Source organism: Crotalus tigris, unplaced genomic scaffold (genome assembly GCF_016545835.1).
Source record: "Crotalus tigris isolate CLP2741 ecotype Arizona unplaced genomic scaffold, ASM1654583v1 scf7180000018040.1558517, whole genome shotgun sequence".
Taxonomy (NCBI): domain Eukaryota; kingdom Metazoa; phylum Chordata; class Lepidosauria; order Squamata; family Viperidae; genus Crotalus; species Crotalus tigris.
In genome coordinates this window covers 1,109,448-1,136,585 of record NW_024096790.1, presented here as the reverse complement: position 1 = coordinate 1,136,585, position 27,138 = coordinate 1,109,448, and the positions used below count along the sequence as shown (strand labels likewise).

General features: G+C 38.5%; 1 protein-coding gene across 2 annotated transcripts in view; it reads right to left on the bottom strand.

Annotated features, from left to right (window-relative positions):
- Positions 1–27,138, bottom strand: part of SLC24A4 (solute carrier family 24 member 4) — a 123,207-nt gene that overhangs the window by 42,140 nt on the left and 53,929 nt on the right. For both annotated transcript variants that reach the window (XM_039346979.1, XM_039346980.1), the window contains exons 3-5: positions 1,609–1,685; positions 519–593; positions 108–192 (exon numbers count right to left, since the gene is read on the bottom strand). In XM_039346979.1, coding sequence (XP_039202913.1) covers positions 108–192; positions 519–593; positions 1,609–1,685 — 237 coding nt within the window. The remainder of the gene's footprint in view (positions 1–107; positions 193–518; positions 594–1,608; positions 1,686–27,138) is intronic.

Sequence of the window (27,138 nt, the reverse complement as noted above, 5' to 3'; positions counted from 1 at the left end):
CGCTGGCTGTGGAATTCTGGGAGTTGAAGTCCACATGCCTTAAAATTGTCAAGTTTGGGAAACACTGGTCTATGGGAAGAATTTGCATATCTTATGCATTTACTTACCTATGACTGATGCAAATAATTCGGGGGTTGAACTTCCAGCAGCCATGAATGTGGCTCCTGCAACATCTGCGCTCAGATGTAGTTTCTGGGGAAAAATAAAGAGAAGAATTCATCATTTCACTAGCTGTAGCCCAGCTTAAAAAATTTGTATCTGATGAAGAAGGGGAAGCAAAGCCAAATATTTCCTTTGAGATTTAAATGTCTATGGAGATTCTTAGTCTTTGTTTGAGATTGAGATTAAGTTGTCTGAGATTTAAACAACTTTCAGAATGGAATTGAACAAATAGGAGCAAGCTATCCATAGGGCCATATGATAACAGAGGGCTTATTTTGTCAGCCTGCATCTCTGCAAGGTGTCTCTCTTAGCATATCACAAGCTGATTTAGAAGGATGAAAGTTATTTTTACATACCTCACAAATTTTTTCTAAAGATGGGACAAAGAAATCATCGCATACAATAGCCAAGGCATAGAACATATACAGAGCCTGTAGAAAATGCACACAGCAGATATATTTGTTAAAGTATTACAAAATAAAGTAGATACAAACAATATAGGGCAAGAAACTACTTGCATCCTCATACAGTCTTTTGCATCCTATTGTTATCTTTAAACTAGAAAATGTTCAGTCTAGATCAGTGGTTCTCAACCTTTTTAATGCCGCGACCCCAACCGGTTGTAAGTCAAGGACTACTCAACCGGTCGTAAGTCGAGGACTACTCAACTGGTGCAACACCGTTTGCAGAATGGGTCTTTTGGTGGGCTCAGCAGGGCAGAGACAGCCTGGCCAATTCCTATTGGCTTTTGAAACCCAATAGAATTAGACTCTATTCAAGAGAGTCTATTCTATTGGCTTTCAAAAGCCAACAGAATAAAAGGGAGTAGCACAGCTAAGGAAAAGGGGAAAAAATGGTGGACTGCGTTGTTTGGCGATCCCCGTGAAATGGTCGTTCGACCCCAAATGGGGTCCCGACCCACAGGTTGAGAACCGCTGGTCTAGATATTCTTTGGAAATAGCCCCTTCTCCAATATTATAGACCCATAAATGATTTGCCAATCTTCAGAACATTTTTTATTTCTATCCTATTATTCCTGCAACAACCTTAGGATATTTTGCTTTTCCCTTAAAGAATCTGATATCATCCTAGTTAAGTCTAATCTTTGCCTGAGAAAAATGTACATTCCCTAAGCTTTCTGGAAGAGGTGGATATAAATAGATTCCCCCCCCCCCCGTCCCGTTCATAGTGGAAGCACCATTTAAGGCACTTCTGAGTTGAAAGGATTAGTTGGTGTCATCCTTGGGGGCTCCTTTCAGGCCCCCATCAAGGAGCTGCAGCAAATGACCGGAGGGTCATCTCACCACGCAGGAGCTGTCGGGTCTCAAACGCAGGCTTGGTAAACTCCAGCTCAGGGTCCTAACCACATGAGCCACCACCCTCAATGTAAATAAGTAATCGAGGAGTATATTTTGAACATGCTTCAGATGTCCCAGGAATACTTACACCAAGAATATGAAGCAATATTGCTCCTTGCTGTCTTTCTTTGTTTTTGAATAAATCCTGAGGAAATTCATGAATTGCTAAAATAGAAAAAAAAATGTATTAATACTGTTCAAACACTTTAGCAGCCAGAAAATGTTTGAGTTAGCTGTGCATTGCTTCTCTGGAAGATAAATAATGTACCTGAAATGTAAATAAATCAGAAATGCAATTAACTTTACCAAAGGAGATATTATAGCTTCAGCGCAGGAACAAGTTTGATCTAGTGGTTAAGGCACCAGGCTAGAAACCAGGAGACTGTGAGTTCTAGTTCTGCCTTAGCTATGAAAACCAACTGGGTGACTTTGGGCCAGTCATTCTCCCTCAGCCCAACTCACCTCACAGTGTTATCGTTGTTGTGGGGAAAATAGGAGGAGGCAGATGTGTTGGATATGTTCAATGCCTTGAAATATTTGAAAAAATAATAAAGGCGGGATACAAATAAAATAACTAAAAGGTGGGATACTAATTAAAATAAAGAAAAATAACAATCTTTACACAAAATATTTCGTCCCAGTTTGTGGACCCGTACTAACAACATTTGTTTATTGTGATCTGTGGGTCTAAATTAAAAGTCAACGTTCTCCTACATGTAGCTACATATGGCAGCAGTTTGAAGCTTCTGACAAAGCCAAGAAATCTGTGATTACTACTGTTCTTGTCCCCTAGATTTCTGAATGGCTGCGAAGAAAAGTTATTGCTCTAAGATTTTGCTTGTACTTTATGAGGACATTTTAGTTCGACTGAAGTGAATCACAGACACTGAAAGCTTTAAGCACAGATTTTTTTTTGCTTACCTCCCAGTGTAGCAGCTATTACTGTGGACTATCCAAACAGTTTGACTTCCCCACTATCTCTGCAGGAACTCAACCATGATGGAGCTGTTTTTCAGCAAGATGTGGAAGCCACAGATGTTCCCATCTCTGCTTCATGTCCTGGCTGCAAATCAGGACGGCTCTCCCCCTCCCCCTCTGCCCCAACCACTTTGTATGTTTTCTTTCCTCTCCTTTGTGGAATTATTCCACTTTTCCTAACAGTGGTAGACATTTTAGAGCTAATAAACTTGGGAAACTACAGTATCTTGAAATTGGGGGTTCTGCATCTTGTAATAAGGCTTTCAAATGCATTTCAGGAGCATTTATGCTCCTCATTTGATTTATGACAAGACCTGAAGCTTTCTTGATGGATGAACAAGTAGGATGAAGTATGAAGGAGATACATGCTACAGTTCTTTCCTTATCAACATTCCCTAAATTAACTGAAGGTCCATTAGGAGAATGTGGCTATATCAGATGACAATGGCTATGATTCTTCAAGGATGTAGACTCCATGTACTAACTAACTATCCCTCCATGGTGTCTATGGAGATTCTCAGTCATCCAGGTCATGGTTATCTCAAAGATGCTTTTTCAAAAGGCAACTGGACTATGTTTTTCCATTGAGGAAGAAGATGTTTTGCTTCTCATCCAAAAAGCTTCATCAGGAGCGGTGGTGGTGCAATGGTTAGAAAGCAGTATTGCAGGCTAATTCTGCTAACTGCCAGCAGTTCAGCAATTTGATTCTCACTGTCTCAAGGTTGACTCAGCCTTCCATCTTCTGAGGTTGGTAAAATGAGAAGCCAGATTGTTGGGGGCAATATGCTGACTCTGTAAACTGCTTAGAGAGGGCTGTAAAGAACTGTGAAGTGGTATGTAAGTCTAAGTCTATTGCTATCAGAACTGATGAAGCTTCTTGGATGAAAAGCGAAACATATTCTTCTTCCTCAAGAGAAAAACATAGCCTAGTTGCCTTTTAAAAAGGCACCTTTGACACATCCTTCTATGGTCTTTTTGTGGGGAGGGGAGAACCTATAAAGAGCTTGTTTGTATATCTGCACATTTGGAAGAAGGGAAGAGGCCTTTCTTTTCAGGGATAAAATTGCAAAAACAAGACTTATTTGTTTTTGTTAACCACCACTTTTAAAACTAACCACTGTTTCTAAAACGTTCAGGCTTAGTCTCCAGGATTTCTGTATTCCTAACCAAAAGGTACTAAATAAAGTCATGCTAATGATGCCAACTACATTAAAGAACTGAATAATTTATAATGTAGTCTGGAGGACTGCTGATAAACCACTCCAACATTCAATAAGGCAATAGGAATAGCACATGAAATGTTATTTAAATATAAACGTGACTTTTCTCTATTGCATTTTTTATGCTCATTGGCTAAATGTTAACTCTTCAAAACCCCTAAAAGCAAAACTACATTTTTACAAGTCAGTTTATTCAGTACAATTTTTCAACTGCTAATAAACCAAAATATCATCTCCTCTAAAAATATAACAACTGTTGTCTTGTTCTCATATCCAATTTTTATCTGTAAAGAAATCCTTAAAGGCTTGTCATTTCAGTCCCAATTAACAAAAGTCCATTAAAGGTTATCAGAGATAACATATCTAGTTTAACTTTGACCAAACTTTATATTCCTTCATTTTACTTTTACAAATCTTGATCTTTGGTCCTTTCAAATAATGTCCTGGAACTTGATTTTTTTTTTCTTGATCCCTTCACACAAATTTCTTCAAAGTTTTAACAAGTCTCTTTTGTAAATCCAATACAGGAATATTATTCAGATCACTCTTTTGGTTTATAACTTGTATATCTTTCTAAATTATCAAGACATCAGCTGGTTTCTTTTGTATGTCCCAGATAACGTGTCATTCTTGTAGCTTGTCATTGTAGGAGATGACCAGGTGGAGCCCAAGGGAGGGGTCAATTCCCTTTCTGTTCACAGGAGATCTAAATTCAGGCCATTTTGAATTCCATTGACTCTTATCTACTGACAATTTGCTTTGACCATTAGTAGTTCAGATTCTTCTACAGCAGGGGTGTCAAACTCAATTTCATTGAGGGCCGCATCAGTGTTGCGATTGCCCTCAGGGGGCTGGGTGGGTGTGGCCAGGGTGAGTGCAGCCTACTGGGTGGGCGTGGATTGAGTGGGTGTGGCCTACTGGATGGGTGTGGCCAGCTCTACATCGTTAGCGTCAAGGGTGACTGTGGAGGCCTGGGCAGGAATGGGACAGATCTGAGGGTCTCTAGCAGAAGGGGGTGTGACCGGGACAAGTGCCAAGGCATGGTCCACTGGAGGAACCTCACTGTTCCTCTCAGGCCATGCGGGGGGGGGGCCTTATGGAGCTAATACTGAATGCGTTTCAGCATAGATGGCCACCACAAAATTGTACAATGGCTCCCGGCTGGCCTTGGCCAGGGCCAAGGCAGAGAGGGCCGTTTCCCTCACTGTTTCCAGTTTCATGTGGCTTCACAGGCCACATGAAACCACTTTGCGGGCTGCATCTGGCCCCCGGGCTTTGTGTTTGACATGTCTGTTCTAGAGAGCATAATAAACCTTTATATTCATTTGAACTGCCTGGACTTCTGATTTTCCCACACTTTACAGTCATTTTTAAATCCACTTTCAGATCAGTTTCAATCTTGTAAGGTAAAACTTGTTCCCCTTCCATAATATGAGCCAAGGTGGCACAGCAGTTAGAGTGCAGTACTGCAGGCCACTTTAGCTGACTGTGTTCAGCAGGTCAGCAGTTCAAATCTCACTGGCTCAAGGTTGACTCAGCCTTCCATCCTTCCGGGGTAGGTAAAATGAGGACCCAGATTGTTGGGGGCAATGTAAATATATATATATATACATTGCTTACTGGTGTACACCGCTTAGAGAGTGCTTGCACTTAAAGCGGTATATAAGTCTCATAAATAAATAAATAAAAATAAATAAATATGTTGTTAACCATCTAACTATAAAAATAGACACTTTTGAGGGCGTTGTTCAAACATATCCTTCAATATATCAATATTAAAATACTTTGCTTCATTCTGTATTCCTATTCAGTATTTCTTCTCCTTTAATTGTAATTTTTAGTTCCTTCTAGTTCCCTCTAGTGTCCAATTTTTTAAATCTTATGTTTTTTAAAAAAGAAGTCAGAACAAAAGCATTTTCCCATATGATGAATTTTTTTAGTTAATTTTGAAATTTTATTTCAAATTTATCTGGACCCTTACTCTATTTGTAACTTTCTAAAATCCAAATTTTGATCACCCTTATGCTGTTTATTTCAAAACCCTTTTTAAATCCTTCATCCTAAATCCTGTATTTAAAACTTCTTTTGCTAAGGATTGAAGGAAACTCACCTAGTGTTGTAAAACCTGAAGATCCAAAGGTTCTTAAAAGTTAAAAAGAGGTTAACAAGCAATTTCCAGAAATGATTAGAAAAGGAAGTATGAGGACCCAATGTCCTTTTTGGGCATCAAATATGGTTTCAGCAAAATGACTGCTCCATCATCTCCCAGAACTTTAAGTCCATTAGAGACTTCAGTCTTCTAGGACAGTTGCAAGGGCCAATTGTCTGGAACATTTGTGAGTGATCTCAAGTCCTCTTTTTGGAATTACGAAGAGCCGGTCTACTCACCAGCTCTTCATTCTGCCATGATCGTAAGCTCTGCTTTTAGCAGAGCCATCTTCAGTTTTCCATTTTTTCCCCCAGAAATCAGTTGCCTCGTATTCTACATATGATAGAAGTCAGCTTAATTTAGCTATGTATGCTGCCACCAAGTGTAGAAAACTGCAAAATTCAGGGATCTTTAGAATCCCATTGGTGCTCCAACACTGGAAGTTTTTAAGAAGAGATTGGATAACCATTTGTCTGACTGAAATGATATAGAGTTTTCTTCCTGAGCAGGGGGTTGGACTGGAAGATCTCCAAGGTCCCTTCCAACTCTGTTATTCTGTTATTCATTTAAAATAAAGAAAATAAATAAAATTCCTAAGCTCCATCATGCTGAAATATGTAGGGGTTTAATTAAACACTTAAAACAAATGGTCCCTCCCCCCCCCCAAATAATCTCTCTTCTGTGAATTTGCTTGAGCCCAGGAGAAAACATCTTAATTCTTGACCATGACCACTTTTTCTGCTTCAAAGCTACTATACAGATGCTAAACACACAGATGCTTTGAGCACAGCTGGAAAGAGACTGGAGGAAACTGTAAAATGGATTGAGAAACTGGTGATGGCATCATAATGTTCAAGAGATGCCATGTATTTTCACAGAACAAATACTTGTTTCCTGAAAAACTGAGGGGGATAATCTATAAAGCAGCTGTTGATGTGCAATAATCTTCAGTGGGTGTTGTCAATTTTTCAAACAGCCAGAATTGTTTCACATTACGTAAAGCTCATGTTATTCAGTCAAGCAGCTCCTTTAAATCCCTTGTAGCAGACCCCCATGTAGTTTCTGTCCCCTTGCATCCAGTGTCATTCTTTTCTAAGTGACTTGCTATTGTGATGCATTGTCATAATTGATACCAGAGGAAAGAGGATCCAAGCAGCAAAATACTCTATGGTCTTTTCCAGTCCTCAAGAGGCTAGCCCTTCTGAAATCTTGAAATGATGCACCATGGAATTAATTTTGTTATAACATTTCTTATTATGGCAGAAGGATGTCTAAGTAGCTGATAAAAACTGTATTTATTATAAAGAGTTTCCTAAGAGGTGCAATGTGTCTGCTGTGAATTTGAGCTGCCTTTCCTCTTTACTTTTCTCAGTATGATTGGTACTGGAGAGCAGATTTTGTTTTGCTCCCATCAAATATTATTGGAATAATGGCAATGCTTTGTCCTGAGCCTGCAAGAGCTGAAAGCAGGCTCAAAATGTTGCAAATGGTCCCGGGCATTCCAAAAGCTGCTCGGGACCAGACAGGGTGGCGCCTGCGCAAGGCGCAAACAGGCTCAATTCCTATTGGTTCACACTGTCTGGGTTTCTGGCCCTATAAAAGGCCTGCATGCCTTTTGCTGTTTGCTTGGTTGTAGGAGAAAGAAATAAAGAGCTTGTTGTTTTCCACCATGTGTCTTCATCAATTGCCAACGAACCAAAAACACAACAGGCAACTTTTCACCTGTATGAATATTAACAGAGTTCATTCAGGGCCACTACTAAGAAGGAAGCTCAATTCTTGCCTTTAATCTTCCTCCCTTAGCACCCTCCTTTCTAGGCCTCAATGAGGAACTACTGGGATCCCTTAAATCAGTGTTTCTCAACCTTGACAATTTTAAGGCATGTGGACTTCAACTCCCAGAATTCCACAGCCAGCAATGCTGGCTGTGGAATTCTGGGAGTTGAAGTCCACATGCCTTAAAATTGTCAAGGTTGAGAAACACAGCCTTAAATTGACAAGTCTGGTTGTAATTAGAGAGGGAATAATTTTTCTCTGTCATATAAGTTTGCAAACAACTTTACAATTTATTTCTGCAAATCATTTCTATACTGTGTTGATATCTCTGTTGTCATCATTTTTCTTCTATATGCATGAACAGAAGAAAAATGTTAGATATGCACAAAAGTATTTACAACAATGCCTTCAAAATCATGATAAGAAAAAAGAAGAAAAGAGGAGAAATAAAGGCCTGGAAGTGATATTATCAAACAATAATCAAAGTTGTCTTGTTTTTCCCTTTTTCAGAAAAAAACTGCTTAATTCAAATGCTGGCAAACACATATACCAACAATCCACAGTTGCAAGTGTTTTGCAATTGAGATCTTCTTCAAAAGAATCCTTTTAGTTCAACACCATGGCTGAAATACCTTGATGTCTTGCTGGGTTCCAAATACTAGGGATATATCTAAGAAGAAATATCATTTTAATCTCAATTTCATCTAACAGTGTAGTTAGGCAATTCAAGCTAAGAGATAAAATTACATATCAGTAGAAACTTTCTGACTATATATGTTACAGGCTGCCACTTAAGCAGTGATTTCTACTTTCTGAGAGGTTTTCAAACAAAGGCTATATAGTTATCTATCAGTGATGCTCATATGGATTTTGCACTGAATAATGGACTGAATTAGATGACCAGACCATTTACTAAGTTATGATTCTAGAATTCTAATCTTTTGGTTAAAATACATGAACAAAGACAGCTTTATGGCCAAGCCATGAAGGTCTATTTGGAATTTTCTATTCTAAGTATACACTATTTACATTATACAGGTAGACCTTACTTACCTACTGCTTTGTGCAGTGATTGTGTAGTTATGATGGTGCTAAAAACATAGCAGTGTGAACAAGGCACACATTTATGATCTTCACAATCTCTCTCTGCCTCACATTTGCCTTTTCAGTCACTTCGAACGAGCTGTCCTATGCCAGACCTGTTTTATTTTTCCTTCCTTGTAAAGTGAAGAGATTGGAGAAGAGATTGCAAGTAAGATGGCACACAATGGAGAGTACACATTGAAAAGGATGTGCTAGAGTAGTGATGGCGAACCTTTTAGAGACCGAGTGCCCAAACTGCAACCCAAAACCCACTTATGTATCGTCAGGTGCTGGGTGGGCATGGCACATTGGTGGATGTGGCCAATTGGGTGGGCGTGGCTGCAGTGGTAACGGCAGACTGGATGGGACTAAAAAGTTCAATCAATCAGTTCCAATTTTGCGAGATCTTTTTTTTTTTCCGGGGGAAGTTGAGATTGATTGATTGAACCTTTTTTTTTTTGGGCACACGGCAGCCGAGGCCTAAAGTGAAAAGGTTTTATAAAACCCAGCTGAAGGCCTAGGACTGGGGCAACAGCGCGCGTGCCCACACAGAGGGCTGTGTGTGCCACCTGTGGCACACGTGCCATAGGTTTGCCCCCACGGTGCTAGAGAATGAGCAGGGGAGTAAGTAGGCACATAAGGGGGAATGCATCAGCTGTTTGTGTATCATGCTTGGGGATGCCAGCACCACCACATTCTTTCCAATATGTATTTCTCATTGTGTGCCTGCTTACTTTTGTAATTCCCTCCTCTCCAAGGAATGTAAATATAAGCATTAATCCCTTCTGGCTAATTATCTCAGCATTGGAGTAAAGTGTGGGGGAGTGAAGAAAAAGGGGAGCTGAAATAAAATTGTAAGCACAGTTTTTCCATTTAGTGACTGCGTCACTTAGTAACCAAGTTGCTGCTCCCAATTATGGAATTGGGACTGGAATTTTGATTGTTGAGCAAAGCAGCCATCAGGCAAGATATCGTGTAATTGCTTCACTTAATGACTGCAATCCTGGCACTCCTGGTTGCAGTCATTAAGCAATTGTACGAGATCACAGGCTGAGCCTGAGGGAGGGGTCAAACACATCATCAGTCATGAGTTTCTGCGTGCCTGCAAGAGATCTAAGGCACCTTGAATGCTTTTCTTAACTCCTGCTAATTTCCCTTGACCGTTAGTAACTCAGGTTCTTGTAGAGAGCTTAAGCTTGTAATTAATCTTTCAGGCAACTGCCTGAATCTCCTGATTTCTCCGGTGCTCAGCAGCGATCTTGTGGACTGTAAAGCAGCCAGAATCCCATGTTGTTCAGGGGGATGCTGAGGGAGGGTAGAGCAAGCCCTGGGAGGCTCTGCTGAAAAGCTGAATATCCTCCCTGCCAAGCAGGATTTTTAACCCCTGAGTGAAGATATACTTGTATGTGACCTGAACCAGGCCTTCCAGGGCTCCCCCACCTGCCTGAGGCACCCCACTCCACCACCCCTACAATGTTGCCTCTCCACTCTCTGCTTGGATTTCCCTCTTATCTTTGGCGGCTGGCTGAAAGAGCTGCTTGCTGAAGGGATTCAGCTCCTCTCTGTGCAATGGAGGGAACTCCTCTGACAGGGTGCAGGAATGGGGCTCAAACCTTAAGCTCTGTTTAAATTTAAAAATCAAACAAGAATTGGGGAAAAAAGGGCATCAACTTATCATGGTGGCCTCATTTACAAATACAAACAAGATATGAGAAAGATAACAAAATATATGGTTTCTATAAAGAGCAAATAATGTTTGATCAGGTACTGTTAACATCAGATGAAAAACTGATTAAGAAATTGTATAACTTTTTTGTTAAGCTTAAAGATGGAAGATGAACAAATAAAAGAAACAATGATAGCATGGGCTAAAAACTTTGGGCACCATATAGAGATAGAAAATTGGCAAAATCTTTGGGAAAGAAATTATAAAATAAAAATGGCAACTGCATATAAAGAAAATCTAGCACTTACTACCGGCCAGACTAGCAAAAATGTTTAAAAATATGTCTAGCAAATGGTTGGAAATGTAGTCAAAAACCAGGCATGTACTATCATCTTTGGTGGACGTGCCCTAAAGCAAAAGAATTTGGACAAAAATTCATACTTGTTTAGAAAAAATGCTAAGAAAGCATGTAGACTTTAAACCAGAACTATTTTTAATAGGTATAATTTCAGGAAAATATGAGAAAGAAAATGCATATTTAATGGTACATGTATTAACAGCAGCAAGAATTGCTTTTGCATAGAATTTGAAAAATGAAGAAACACCATCTAAAGATGACATAATCAAGAAAATACTGGAATGTGCAGAAATGAATAGACTCACATTAAAGATTAAAGAAAAGGAAGACACAGAATATTTTCAAATATGGGATCTATTTTACCAATGAATGGAAAAACGGGGTAGAGATTAGGATTTTATTACATGTTATTAAAATAAGACTCAAAGAAGATGCTGGCTTTCCTATTGACTTTCTGGAGAAGCTGGCACAGAAAATTGCAAATGGCAATCACATGATCACAGGGTGTCTGACAACTGAGTAAGTACGAACAGATTGCCAAGCACCCAGATCACAATTACAGGGCCATGGGAGTGGCAGTGCAACATTTTGTGACAGCTAGAAGTACTGTACGGGCGGAAAAGCACTCTTTCCACAGCTGTTGTAAATCTCTATTGTTGTTACATAATAGGTCAAGCACTACCTGTAATGTGTTGACCCTCCAAGAGTACAATCCTATTTCATATTTCTTTATTTCTTTCTTAGTTGATTAGAAATGCTGAAAGTTATGGTCTAATCACAAGTAATAGGCTACCTTATTAAGGAAAGCTATATTGGAAAGAGAACCTCACTGAACACAATGGGAATTACTTACAAGCTCAGGCATTTAAAATTATACTATAAGTTGTCATTTCAGCTTATCTTAATAATTGCTTAAGTGTTAAGGTTTTAATCATGCATTTTCAGAGGCAAATTTTAGTTACCAAGGAGCTTTAATCCTTCTACTATGTGCTGAGAGTTGTTACTTTAGATAACTAAAATTGGATTGTTACTTTAGACCAGGGGTGTCAAACTTCCAGCACGCGAGCCGGATGCATCATGCTGAAACCGTGCCCACCCCATTGCTGGCAATGGAAAAAAAGTCGTGATACGTTGTGACATGTCACATGACATTGTGAGTTTGACACCCCTGCTTTAGACTCATTCAAGGCCATATAAATATATATCCCATCTTAATTATTTCTTTTACAAATAATTCAAGGCAGCAAACATATGAAGCACACCTTCTCCTCCTATTAAGGAAGTGCTTTGCTTAAGCAAGTTCTGGTAATGGAGTATCAACCGCTTTGTGAAAGCCAGGGGAATCTGTCCATTTGACTGACACTTCTCTCAGCTTCTTTCAGTGGTTAGCAGATGATTATTGATGTTCTTAGGCAGTATAATCACATGCTTTAATATGCCCTGACTATACTATTCAAGGCAGCCTGCCCAGGGACTAAATTTCCAAATTTTGATAGCCTAACAAGGCATTTCCTCAGCCAATCTGCTCCCAGCATATGATATCTGCATCTCATCATCAGATGATCTACCCAGAGAGACCAGAGATGCCTTAGGGCAGGGGTGGGGAACCTTGGCTCTTTTATGACTTGTGGACAAGTCATAAAAGAGCCAAGGTTCCCCATCCCTGCCTAAGGAGGTAATGATTGTCTGATACATTATATGTATAGCTCAGGGTATAACAAAAGCTTAAATAGAGACTTTTTCAAAATATTTTTTCAATGTGGTATTAATTTTATGACATCTTGATATATGCAGGTTGTAAATTGCAGAGTCACTTAAGCCAGCAGCATGGCAATCAATCAACTGATCATTGTAACCAATAAACAAATTATTACACATAAAATATCTGTAATCTGCCTTTTTTTTTTTTTGAGGCAGAAGTAATGAATGAAAGATCTGTGTGCAAACAGGATCGGGCCAGAAAAGAGGGAAGAGCAGAAAAGAGGGAAGCCATTAGTTTTTCTTTGATTCCAATGTTGATTATCAAAAATATCTTGTCTTTGTGCAAGTTCTTGCCCATATCTACCGTAGTGGCCAAAATTGTGGAAACCTTTTGGGGAAAGTATACAGTAGAAATGCCACCTTTGGTTAAGTTTCCACCAATTTTTCTTCTAATTTCTTTATAACTGTAGCCTTGTTCAGTTAATAATACTATTTTACATTGTTTTCTGGACAACCAGTCAATTCTTTGCACCATTACTTTAATTTTATTATGTTTTACAAGCTCACTAAATGAAAGAACACAAAAAACCCAACCAACTTGATAGCGATCACATAACACACTGACAAATGTCCTCCTCTCAGCTTCAATACACAACATCAATAATTGAATCCTATTGTGATCTGATTGGCTCATTGCCAAAACAAGATGACACCTGATTGACTCTCTAAACATTCATGCTCATTGGCTACAATCAGATGAAGGAAAGCTACCTGATATCAACCTAAGCAAGTTATGCTTCCTTGTTCCTTGTTATTTGGCTATAACTTATCATAGAATACAGTACAGATAATTGAACAAACTTTGTTGCATTACATTCTTGATTAAATTATCTTTCCATTGATATATAATTTTATGGTACTACTCCAAACAAAGTGGTGTTATTAGCCATCAAACTTCAAAAATACACTTTTCCCAAAAGGTTTCCACAATTTTGGCCACTACTGTATTATATTTGTCTAAACTCTGGATTTTTTTTCTTTTTGTAGAAAGTAATACAAAACCATTCCCTAAATGAAACAGTATGCAAAACTGGACAGTATTGATTAAAAATGTGACCATACACACTTTTTGAAATTATTAAAATTACATAAATATTTCTTCTCCAGCCCACCTGAACTTCCTCAAATATAGTGATACAACTGAAAAACACTGAACAGATTAAATCAAGCATAGTGACATATTACACAACTAGGGGTCAGCAATCACTGGCTAATGTCAAAAACCTAAAGAGGATTGAACTTGATTATCCCTTGATGGGATATCATTTAAAAAGTCCAGGGTTGTAGGCTACTTTTGGAAGCTGAAAAAGCAATCTGGAAGGAAGTGCCACTCTCTTCCATCTTCTTACCAAGTACATAGTTGTAGCCAGGAAAGTCCAGGAAATGAATTACACCCAAAGGAGACTTAACCTTAATGACAAGAGATATATTTCTAGGTTGGGTATTTTGATGTTCACTAAACTTCTGGCAACCAATTCTTTTTTCCTCTTGTTAACAGGATCAATTAATTAACTCATTTGTACAAAGTGCCATGACTGATATAAGCAAATGAGAGAGGCGACCTCAAGTGACCTTTATTACCAGGCAATACATAGCTTAATAGTGTCAAATAGATGTTTAATAAGATAAATAAGGCCACTTGCCAACCAACGTTGAGGAAAATCAATATATGACAAAAATAATTGTATACCCTCTGTCATGCACATTCTTTAGTATATACTTCAAAAGCATACATGTAGCATGTTAAATTCAAATATAACCAATATGAGTATTCAAAGGCTATATGTGGCTCCCACGCTTTGGAATTTGCTTTCTAAGGAAATATATTTGCCTCCTACTCTCTCAGCATTTAGGAAGATGGCAAAAACTACCTTTCCCCTCAACTGATTATTACAAATAGAATAGAATAGAATAGAATAGGAATAGGATTCTTTATTAGAAAAGAATAGACCTTGGAGGTCTTCTAGTCCAGCCTCCTGCTCAAGCAGGAGAATCTATACCATCTCAGACAAGTGACTGTCCAGTCTCTTCTTAAAAACCTCCAGTGATTTCCACAATTTCCAAAGGCAAGCTGTTCCACTGGTTAATTGTCCTCACTGTTAGGAAGTTTGTAATTATAAATGTAAGTATTGTATATATTACTAGTACTTGTTAATGTATTATACTTATTTGATTTTTAACTACTGTCAGTTTGGTTTGGTTGTTAGATTTATATTTTGCCTTTCCTTCAAAAGCAAAGACAGCATACTTTTCACAGCATCGTCTCCTCTCATTTCCCCCAGCAACAACTCTGCAGAGTAGGTACAACTGAGGGTGTCTGACCTAGAATCATTGAGGTTTTGTAGTTTAGGATGGATGTGACTTCGGAGTGCCAGTCCAACCTTTTAACCACTACATCACACAGGCTCTTAACTTGTTCTGAGTGCTCAAACAAACAGAAAAACAGGGTGTACATTTAATAGAAAAGAAAGAACATTGCCTGTGAAATTAATTATATCATGCATCTTTGTAAAAATTGGATACAATTATTTTCTCAAAGTGAACAAAGCATAGTCTGTGGCATTTTAAAAAGTATGTCATGACATAAGCCTTAATAAGATGCAGAGAGCAGTCACATTTGCCATGTGATCCCTCACAGTTTTCAAAATCCTTGAAAGCATCTCCTCCCTGTCTCACCATAAGAAGCACATCTAACAAACATTAGAACAGGACCCTCTTGGTGGCAGCTCCAGGGAAACCAGGCTGGCTCCACCTTTTTTTGCCTTCTGCAAATCCGTAAATGTGTTTTTATCCAAATGGGCTTTTGATGTAATAAACTGATTTGCCACTAAAGCATATAGAATATGGAGGTAAAAAAACCTAGTACCAATTGTTGCGCTTCCCTCATTGTCTTCATTGCTCAAAAATGCACTTTACACAACTAACAACATAGGCTTAGATCTGACACAGTGTATGATATTTACTTGGTACGTAAGAAGCCACACAAGGCTCTTGGTTGTTTTTGCTACAAAAGACTAACGTGGAATATCCCTGTGGAATAATCAGTTTATTATTTCCAAAACAACAATTCTTTTCTTTTCTAGCCCTTAATAATAGGTGAGTACCACCTGTGTTCATACTGTGCTAACCTCAGGTTTTAAGCACCCATTCACTCAAAGAAGAAGATAGCTTTAGAAACTACCCTGAGCCTGTAATGATTGAATTCTTAGGAAGTCATTCACCATTCAGTGTTAACTTACCTGCCTATGACAATAATCAAGGCTGAGTAGTCTCCTTGTATAAAACAGCTCTTAAAATATTTGCAGGGATTGGATCCTTTCCTTACTACTGAATAAAAAAAATTAATGACTGCACAATCAAAATCAAAGTTCAATTTGTGGACGAACAGCACATGGCAAATCAAAGAATAAGACTCTCCAATCTGTTCTGCTCTTTTTCTTCCCATTTATCAAGCAATAGCAACTGCTAAAATATTTAATGATAGCAATGAATTAATTCAATTTGCTTGGCTCAGTCAGGAGAAAGCTGTGAAGTGACTGAGGACATAAATGACTATCTGGGGAGTCTCTTGATCCAAGAATGGGTACAACAAGTGCTTTAGATCAGAGGTCTTCAAACTTGACCCTTTTATGACTTGTGGACTTCAACTCCCAGAATTCCTCAGCTAGCCACTCTGGCTGAGGAATTCTGAGAGGTGAAGTCCAGAAGTCATAAAAGGGCAAAGTTTGAAGACCCCTGCTTAGATGAATGTGTGCAAAGAACATGCTTGCCACTCTTACCTGCTCTATGCATAGAGCTATGAATCGAAGAACACTTCCTCAGACTGTGCTCCTGTCTCAACTGGAGAAGCTTGGGTCAAAGGACCTAAACATCTAGAGCCATTCATTCTTGTCAGGATTGAGCCTGAATCTGTTCTTCCCCATATGGGCCTCTTGTGGAAAACAGAAGGACTCTTACAAATTCCAGAGGCTTTTAGCAGAGAGATTTATTGCGCAGGTTCAGAAGCAATAGTAACTAGCAATTCTGAACCCTGAGGGCGGGTTCAGACTTCAGTTTTATACTTTCCTTTTCTCAGGAACAAAGGAATACACATTGAAATACACATTGTAATACATTAGGTTCATTTCTCACGGGTATACAATGGAGAGAGTTTGCTTCATATATTGTATCCAAGTGCAATGCACATTAGGTTAGTCACATACTACTAACACAGCATTATTCCAGTAATTATGCAGACACATCATTATTCTAGTGATTGTTCATTATTCCACATTAGGCCCACAAAGCCTCTAGAGCAGTGGTTCTCAACCTTTTTAATGCTGCGACCCCCAACCAGTCGTAAGTCGAGGACTACTCAACTGGTGCAGCACCGTTTGCAGAATGGGACTTTTGGCGGGCTCAGCAGGGCAGAGACAGCCTGGACAATTCCTATTGGCTTTTGAAAGCCAATAGAATTAGACTCTATTCAAGAGAGTCTATTCTATTGGCTTTCAAAAGCCAATAGAATAAAAGGGAGTAGCACAGCTAAGGAAAAGGGGGGGGGAATGGTGGACTGCATTGTTTGGTGACCCCTGTGAAATGGTCGTTCGACCCCAAATGGGGTCCCGACCCACAGGTTGAGAACCACTGCTCTAGAGACTTTGGGACAAGAGATTAACAGCATTGCTAAGGTGGCATGAGGCTGAGATATAAGATTGGGTATCATCAGCATAATGACAAAACTAGCCGAAAAACCAACAAGGTAACTTCATGAAGATGTTAAACCGAAGTGATGAGAAGAGTAAGCCTACAATCATCCCACAACTTCTGCCTTTCCCTTCCTATCAATACTGACTTGGACCATAGAAACGGTCCTCACTTCCAATCCCCACACTTGGTCTAGAAGAATATCATGATCAAAGGTATCAAAAAATCAAAGAGAACCAAGCAAATTATGGCTGTTAGTTTCCCCCTGCAAACAATAGCAACAAAACACAAATAGTGCTCCCCCAAACTATGAATTGCTCTGAGTTCCAGCCTCGCTTCTACTGCATTTCACTTTATCGGTATGGTGGAGGAAGGAACAGCTCCAAGGACAATTAAAAAATTATCATCTGGCTTCTAAAAATAAAATTTTATTCCTGTATAACCACACTTGCTTCAGTTGGTTTACACAGCCCTTGTTCTTGACAGATTAAAGAGGATAAAATGTATTTACTTTAGGGAGGAAGTGGCCATAGATATCGCCACTAGAGCCTCTTATGTATCCCCACAGTAAGACACGGAAATAGTTAGGTATCCCCCCCCCCAAAAAAAGACAATTCTTAACTGGTATTCAATTCTTTGAATACCACCATGGAAGTTGCAGCATATACATTCAAAAAGGACATACCACCATTTTGCAAGACTCTAAAGTTTGTAGAGGTAGAGCAAAAAAAAAAAAGACAGGAAAAGAAATGAAATCTTAAAAGGGGAAAACTTCAAGCAGCAGTTCAGCGAGGACTGAACAGGCTCGGGGGATACAGATTGTTGACTGTGGTGGAAAATAATGGAATGGAAGGTGAATTAAATAACATAGTTTAAAAGTGCAGATATGGCTATAGACTTGAACAGCAATCTCTTGGCATTTTATTGCACCATTCATCCCCTATAAGAATGCTTCTGGATCAATGCCTCATAGTGCTACCAATTAAAAATGCTCCATTACTGTTGCGTCTTCCGCTGCTTAATGGATTTTTTGTATAATTATTTTAAAAAAGAAGAAACAGTGGGAAAATGCAGGGGGAAAACAAGTAGAAGACATATTTTAAGGACCCTCAACAAAATTCTGTGAAAAAGAAAACTATACAGTAGCAGCCTCATCAGGAGGCATCCCTGAGGCCTCTAAAATCCCTTGGTAAATACATTTAAAAAAAAAAAAGAATGGATTTGAAATAACAAGTGTCACAACTATAAGAAGGAACCAAGACACTGTTATTGATCTACTGCATCATCTATGATTTAAAACCACTCCAGTTAAATAACCGAAGCCTTCTGGGATTACTACTGGGTAGTTATACAATGCAATTGTGTCAAAATAATACTGATACAAATTGTGGAGTCATAAAACAATTAGAAAAAGTTGGAATGCTCTTTGTTTAGCACAATTTACAGTTCTAAGATCACTGTTACTTTGCAAACAAAATGTATTACGCATAATTTCATTTGCTTTTAAATAATTGTATTTGGAATGTCGCATCTAAAAAGTATGACTGGATGGACAGGTTTCTCATAACATCAAATTTTAGATTTTTTTAAAAAATCAATATTTACACAGGTTAGAAGAATACATTAATGCAGTGGTTCTCAACCTTTTTATACGGCGACCCCGGTCATAAGGACGCGCCACGCATGCGCGGTGTGGCGCCCCCATGCGCGGCGCCCCCATGCATGGCGCGCATGCGCGGCGGCGCCCCCTGAGGGAAAAAATGGCGGATCATGTTGTTTGGCGACCCCTGTAAAATGGTCGTTCGACCCCAAATGGGGTCGCGACCCAAAGGTTGAGAACCGCTGCATTAATGCATTGTACTTTTCACTAAAGACATATGCAGTTTTCATTTTTGCCCAAGTTCTGTGTGCTTCCAATGTAGATTCAAGAAGAAAAGAACGGTTACTTCTAACTTTAAAACCTTCAGATGTGCCTATGTACCCTGTATTGATTAACCAGCAGGACAGTCAAATACCCTGCTTTTAATATACCAAGACCCAGATGTAACCATTAATTATTGTCTGCTATCAGGTGCACAGGATTTGACTTGCAGGCCTCCTTCCCTCTTCCCTAATTTAAAATGTGTGCAGTTTATATATTGAAATGAGAGCTCAAACTGTTTGTGCATATAAATATGTGACTTAAAATCTGGATCAATACCTGTCTTAGGTAAATGCAGCTTTTTGAAAAATGATACCAATCCTTTTCTTTCCAATATTTTCCACTTTGCTGGGTTCCAGGCATATTTTTTTTCCTTTGAAAACATGAACATTTAGTCCATTTAGTTGTTACGTTAAGGTGCTTCTTTGCCATTTTATATTTTGGGTTTTATATTTATATATTGTACATGTTTTAAAGTTAGGAAGAGTGTTATTGTTGTTTTTGTGCTATATGCTGCCCATATAGTTTGACTTTATAAATATAGTCAATAAATTTCTGAAATTGTTAGAAAGTATCAGTGAAACAATGTAACTTAGTTTTTAAAGAAAAGATCAGAATCTTCAATAAGTGATAGGAAAAGGGAAGGTATTCCATGGTACAAAGAGCTTTTTCCAAAATTTGCCATTAACTGGTAGAAAATTAAGTGATTCTTACTTTAAACCTGGAGTCTTCAAACTTGGCCCTTTTATGACTTGTGGACTTCAACTTCCAGAATTCCTCAGCCAGCATGTCTAGCTGAGGAATTCTGGGAGTTGAAGTCCACAAGTCATGAAAGGGCCAAGTTTGAAGACCCCCTGCTTTAAATTAATCTCATGCCAAAATCTCCAAAGATTTTCTGACCAGTTTAGGATCAATCAAAGAATACCAAACATTTTGCTGTATTCTGTATGAGATCATCTAAAGCAGATCAAAATCTAAATCTCATTACATTAGAGTGAGGCACATATTCAACTACATCAATTAAGTAGCTTTGGATATTTGTTTAGAAATGGTAAAAACTGCTAACAAAACAAATGTAGCTTATCAAATTAGCAATATTCTCAGGATTTAAGTGCATATTCACTACTTCTACATACTGTATGTTGTGTATTTCATCTACAAGATTAATAATTTTTAAACGCCACTATGCATCTAAAAGTTGTGAGAAATAATGACTTTCTCCAACTTCATGAGGCTACTCAGAAACACTGAATTTTCACTTCACTGAAGTATCCTTGAAGTTAGAGAACTCAATTTCTTGTACAGTTATGATCCTCTGCAAATGGTTATTGTTTTAGGAACAGAAGCTGCATGGGAATAATAATCTTCTTTTGTGATCTTCTACTGAAAAAAAATAAGTTTCCTAGCCAAATAATGATTGCTAATGTAATCCAACTTTTTTTCTCCCACTGGATGGGCATCAACTCTGTCATCAACACTGGACTTAAGATAAAAACTTCCTGTAACAGTCTTTCTTTCTTTCTTTCTTTCTTTCTTTCTTTCTTTCTTTCTTTCTTTCTTTCTTTCTTTCTCTCTCTCTCTCCCTCCCTCCCTCCCTTCCTCTTTCTTTCTTTCTTTCTTTCTTTCTTTCTTTCTTTCTTTCTTTCTTTCTTTCTTTCTTTCTTTCTTTCTTCTTTTTCTAAATTAAATATTCAAATAAAGTTTTGGAACCACAAAAAAACCCCCACTTCCTGTACAGTTTTGATGTTCACAGAAGTTCACAATGACCTCTCTTCTTCCTTCATGCCCCTGTTTGGGAAATCCCAGGAGGTTTCATTGATTTATTTATGGTCCCAGGCCAATAACAACAACAACAATAATAATAAAGTTGGAAGGTACCTTGGAGGTAATCTAGTCCAACCCCCTGCTAGTTAAAATACAGAAAGACTAAACCTGAGACAATTATATGAAAGGATGGTAACCAATTTCTGCAAGCCATAGCTATTGCTAGAAACTTGACAACTTTTCTAATGATTACCCAGGTTAGGTCTGGTTGAAGAGTAGGGGATATTCAGACACAAATTTAGACAATTGTCCAAATTTGGAATGGGGCCTGGTTCAAACTTAAAATATAATGCTGAAAAAGTATTTGAATTATTGCAATAAGTACATACAAATCTCCACCTTTTCTTTCTCCTGTTCCCCTCCTTTGCTCATGTGAAAAAGAGATTGAACATTTCCACATTAATTAGGAAGTAAGTGTCACAGCAGCAACAGGAGCAGCAATCATATTTCATTCTGAAAATATGGCCAAACAACTGATAATTTTTCTTTAATTACAAACACTAAAACAATCACCAAGAAAAAAATTAGGCAACAAAAATTTAAAAAATGGAGTACAACAAACAAGATATAATTGCTTGCTTAAATTTGGCAGCTGGTGCTGTTGATGGAAGGCTGGTATATTATGTTGACAAAGGAGGCATCAAAATACTCCATTCTGAACTGGCAGCAGTTTATGAACCCTCTTTATTTCAAAGCTGCCCTACACAGCGCAGTTTGCCATTTTCAATGCAATCCTCAGGCATAGCTAGATCTGCCAAAGAAATTTAGCAAGAGCATCATTTGAAACCCTGTACAGTGTAAAGCTTTTATTGTGACTCTCTGATGAAACAGATGCAATGCCAGTGTTTTTTCAAATCCATAGTACTGGCATTACAGAATTGCTTTTCAGGATAGGTCAAATTTAAAACATTTTTCAAGTGTCCCAAAGGTGCTTTTTCACCTAGGACAGTGGTTCCCAACCTTTTCTATACCCCGCACCCCTAGAACGCTTCTGATTTATTCTCGCACCCCTTACAAAATTTCAAAATAACAGCAATGAATTATGCATATACACTATAATTTTGAAAAACCACGTTTTTGCACCCCCTGGAATATCATCTCACACCCCTCTTTGGAAATCCCTGACCCTAGGAAAAACAAAGTCCAGTTGCCTTTTGAAAAAGTATCTTTGGGACAACTGTGATCTGAATGACTGAGAATCTTCACAGACATTTTCCAAGAGTCAAATTAGAATATCTCCCAAGGAGAACTATTCAATGTCCAATAAGCATTATTGGAAAAACATGACAGTGTAAATTGGAGCTACCCTTGGAATCATGCCAACAATTCATTTAGGATGGAAGAGCTTGTGCACATAGCCCACATTTTAATTGGATGCACCATGTATAAGCATCCAACCCTGTTCACATCTCTTCTCCTGTTTATCCTGAAACAGGCCTGAAAGGAATCAGTCGTGGCGCCAATTGAAGCATGCAGATTTTGAAGCTCCTTTTTCTCTTCTTACAAACTGATACTTGCTCCTCAAAAGCAACAGTCATCTGAAAGTGTCTGCCATTCCCTAGCAAACCAAAGTAGCTGAAGCTCAGTTAAAAGGGTCGTGCTAGGGAACAAGCCATCCCCTCTGTGGCTGATAGTTAGCATGAAACCCTCATTCAAGAATTAAAAGGGTGAACTGAGAATTGACAGAAAATGTAAAATGGAGCATTGCAGATGAGCCATTATTTCTGCTCATATTCCTGGGCATGATCTGTTCCCCTGCAATTGGAAGATTAAAGAGGCTAAGGGATTACAGTGAAAGTCATCAGATGATCCAGAATGCCGGCAAAACAGAAGAATGGGTACATATGACAGCTGCCAACTGAGAATTTTAGGCTTCTTAATTAACTGAAGTGAATAAATATGTCTCCTGCCAGATTCCCCTGGCCTAGCATCCTAGCCTTGCAGCTCACTGCAGGACAACTGAAGTGTTTGTCAGTCTGTCACAACTGGAGCATCTTCCTACCAAAGGCAAATTATTTTTGCTCGGCTGCTGCAATCTAAACATTAAAATTAAAGTTGTGGGATCTCAGACTTAAATTTTTAAGGGAAATACAAGTAGTAGTCAGGCTCTGTTCTGCCTGATATAAGGTTTGCTACTATTCAGTATGATGGTCTAGAGAAAAACACCCACAAAGTATAATTCAAATCATATGTGAATAAAATGGCCAGATGTTTATTATGTTCAATATTCTGCATTGTTTAAACATTATCCACTGTCTGCCTCTAGCCCGACAAAATCATCTTTGGACTAGCCTCTTCCAAATGAACAATGAATAAATCTGGATGGCCACTATATAGCAGTGATGAAATGCAGCAAAATCTAAGTCTTTCCTCACTTCTAGTAGAGTACTTAATTATCCAAAAATCAGTCAGTTTATTGTTTGACCACTATGGTCAAATAACAAATAAAATCTTCTAACAGTGACCAGACATTAAAAAAATACAGAAAAATGTGCAAAAATCAGTAAGTACATTAAAACATATTTATTATAGCAGATAAAATAATGAAGAATCATTAGGAGCTTTTGATAAAATCATCTCTCTGCTTAGCAGTAGTCTGTGCAAAGCACATTAATCTCCATAGTGGTGTCTCTTTGTCTAAATTTATTTAAAAAATCAATTTTATGTGAATTGGGCCAAAATTATTTTCCTATCAAGCAGAGCTCCATTTTTTTTTTCAGATACTAAAGTAGAAATGGGACAGTAAAATAAATAATGTGTAAAATCTTCTATACAGGTAGTCCTTGAATTTCGATTACAATTGAGCCCAAAATTTCTGTTGCTAAGTGAAATGTTTAAGTGAGTTTGCTCCATTTTATGACTTTTCTTTCTACAGTTGTTAAGTGAATCACTGTGTCATTAAATTAGTCAAACTGTTGTTAAGTGAATTGGGCTTCTCCATTTACTTTGCTTGTCAGAAGGTCACAAAAGGGGATCACGTGACCCTGGGACATTGCAACTGTCATAAATATGAGTCAGTTGCCAAACATCTGAATTTTGATCACGTGACCATGGGGATGCTACAACGGTCATCAGTGTGAAAACTGATCATGTCACTTTTTTTCAGTGCCGTTGTAACTTTGAATGGTCACTAAACAAACTGTTGTAAGTTGAGAACTACCTGTAATTTCCTTGGAAGATGGGTGGTACGGGATAGGCTTAGAGGGAGTACTTGGAGGCCCGAGATAGAGTGAGAAGGGCAGGAGTCTGTGTGATGGCAAACCCAATGGTCTGGCTGAGAAGTGAACAATGTTTGAAACCTGAAAATAACCTCATTCCTTTCTTCTTTCTCTACATGGCTCCCTGTACAAATGCTATGTTTTTATAATAGGACAGTTGATACTACCATGACTTTGCCAATAAAAAAATAAAAACTTCTGTGAGTGTATATGAGCAAGAGGCACAACAGAAAAGTGCAGATTTGGGGGGAGGGGGAAGGGGAAGAGACCCAAAGCAGTTTTATAACAACAACAATAATAACAACAACAACAACAACAACAACAATAATAATAATAATAATAATAATAATAATAATAATAATAATAATAATAATAATAATAGAGTTGGAAGGGACCTTGGAGGTCATCGAGTCCAACCCCCTGCTCAGGCAGGAAACCCTATACCATTTCAGACAAATGGCTGTCCAGTCTCTTCTTAAAAACTTCCAGTTTTGAAACATTCACCACTTCTACAGGCAGGCTGTTCCATTGGTTAATTGTTCTAATTGTCAGGAAGTTTCTCCTTAGTTCTAGGTTGCTTCTCTCCTTGCTTAGTTTCCACCTGTTGCTTCTTGTCCTGCCTTCAGGTGCTTTGGAGAATAGTTTGACTCCCTCTTCTTTGTGGCAGCCCCTGAGATATTGGAACACTGCTATCATGTCCCCCTTCGTCCTTCTCTTCGTTAAACTAGACATACCCAATTCCAGCAACCGTCCCTTATATGTTTTAGCCTCCAGTCCCCTAATCAAGTTTGTTGCTCTTCTCTGTACTCTTTCTAGAGTCTCAGCATCTTTTTTACATTTATGTCTCTGAGCAGTGTACTGCTTACTTAATTTGAATGGAAAGAGAGCCAAGCTCAAATTTGCAGAAATGGCACCTATTACCTGGTTTATGCAAAATACCAATACTTTAATTCAGAAAAGCGAAAAGAACAGGCATAATGTGTAAATTTAAGTCAGGGCACCCACAGCTCTGGGAGGCGAGCTAGTCTGTTGATTAATCCTTCTCATTGTCCAGAAAGTTTTAATGAATATATTGCGAACAATTTCCTAAGGGTATAATAAGGGCTGCTGAACAATGGAAGAGAAAATTTTGGGAGATGGTGAATTCTCCTTTGCTAGTAGCCATTGGTTGGGATGCTGCAGTAGTTTTGTGTGGGGGAAGAGGCTGGATTAGATGATCTCCAAGGTAAATGTTGATACTTACATTCTAGGTAACAAAGAGCAGAAAGGACAAAACCATGATATGGGCATTAGCAGCAAGGGGAAGGACATTCTTCAAAAAATTTGCCAGGCAAACATAAAATTGCTATTCAGTGCATAAAAAAATTAAGCATTAAGTATAACAAGTTTTGATATCAGTCTATATTTTATTCCTATTACCTTTTTGATTAGAAGAATATTCTTTTTAAAAAAAAAATCACTCCTAATCATTGTTCTTTCTTTCATCATCTACTTCTTTCTTGGGATATTTTAATGGCCACCTATGTGTAAGCAGGATGAATGAGGAGAATGTGCATTTCTTTTACCTGACTGCACTCTTCTGAGATACGTATTTCATATAGTAGCGGCTGATTTCATAAGAGGTCCAGTATACTAACAGTAAATCTTGTGATTCTAGCTGTCAGTTTGATGTCATCACGAGTCTCAGACTCGTCTGGGGTTAACAATGTTAGAATTCATCTGCTGAAGTACTTATGATATACATTAAATCAATTATTTTCCTTAATTCATATATTATGCATCATTCTATGAAAAGACTAAAAAGCCACTGTGCTGCATACTATTTTGCAACACAATGAATCTGTTGTATGCAATCTATTCCAGTGAAACAGCCTCAGTCTATTCTTCTCTGATCCTTTACCCTGGCTTTACTCGTAATAGTCAACAGCAGCAGCATCATAGTTCATAACATTGTGCTGGCTGTGCTTATGTGTATTCATTCATTCATTTTATATGGCCATCCATCTCAACAAATGTAATAGGGTGGCAAATAATAATAAAAGAAGGCAAAGATAATAATCACCATTGCATACCATCCTAATTGCTTTAGACAAATGAAGACTTGCTATTTGGATCAATACACCAGAGATCCTCAACCTGTGGACCACGGTCCACTATTGGGCTGTGGCCTATTCACAACTGGACCATGTGAATGGCAGGCTAGTGCATGCAACTCCACTCGCATGAGCGACAGGTGCCGGCGCTTGCAGCCCCACGTGTGCAAGCGGTGGGGACCAGCGCTTGCAGCCCCACATCTTCACACAAGATGTGCATGCGCACACACACTCCTGCCCCTCACACAAAACCATCCCTTCTTTTGCTCCTCCCCCCGTCCCCCCCCCCGTGCCAGACCACAAACCTGGAAAGGTTGGGAACACTGTAATACAAATACCACATTTTTTAAGACATAGGTACCTTCCACAACTCTTCATAAGCTGGAGAAACATCCAGTGATTTCTTCTGTTAAATCTCTGTTGGGTATGAGAATTAAGCATTGGAGACCATCCATAATGTAAAACAAAATTATTGCAAGATGTTTCCTACTCAGTCGGCCCAGACAGCCTAAGTGGAGCCTTTGATGGCATGTGTGCAGATGCCTGGCATATTTGCAGAGAAGAGTTAAGAGATTTTCAGAATTTTTCAACACATCAGAGAAGAACCACAACTATAGTGGGATCACAATGTTCTTCCCTCATGTATTAACAAGAAGAAGATGAAACTGTCAAAATTCACCTGGAAATATGAAACATCCAACCTCATATCAATACATCTTTCCATTATCCCCATATCTAACATTGCTGTTACATTTCTATGCACAGCATGCCTTCATACCGGTATTAACGGTTGGTAGCTTTTCCTTTGCTAAATTGCAACTTGAAAGAAAGCACGGACCCGAGAAAGGCTTTTATTTGGTTGCATGGTGGCACAAGTAGTTCAAA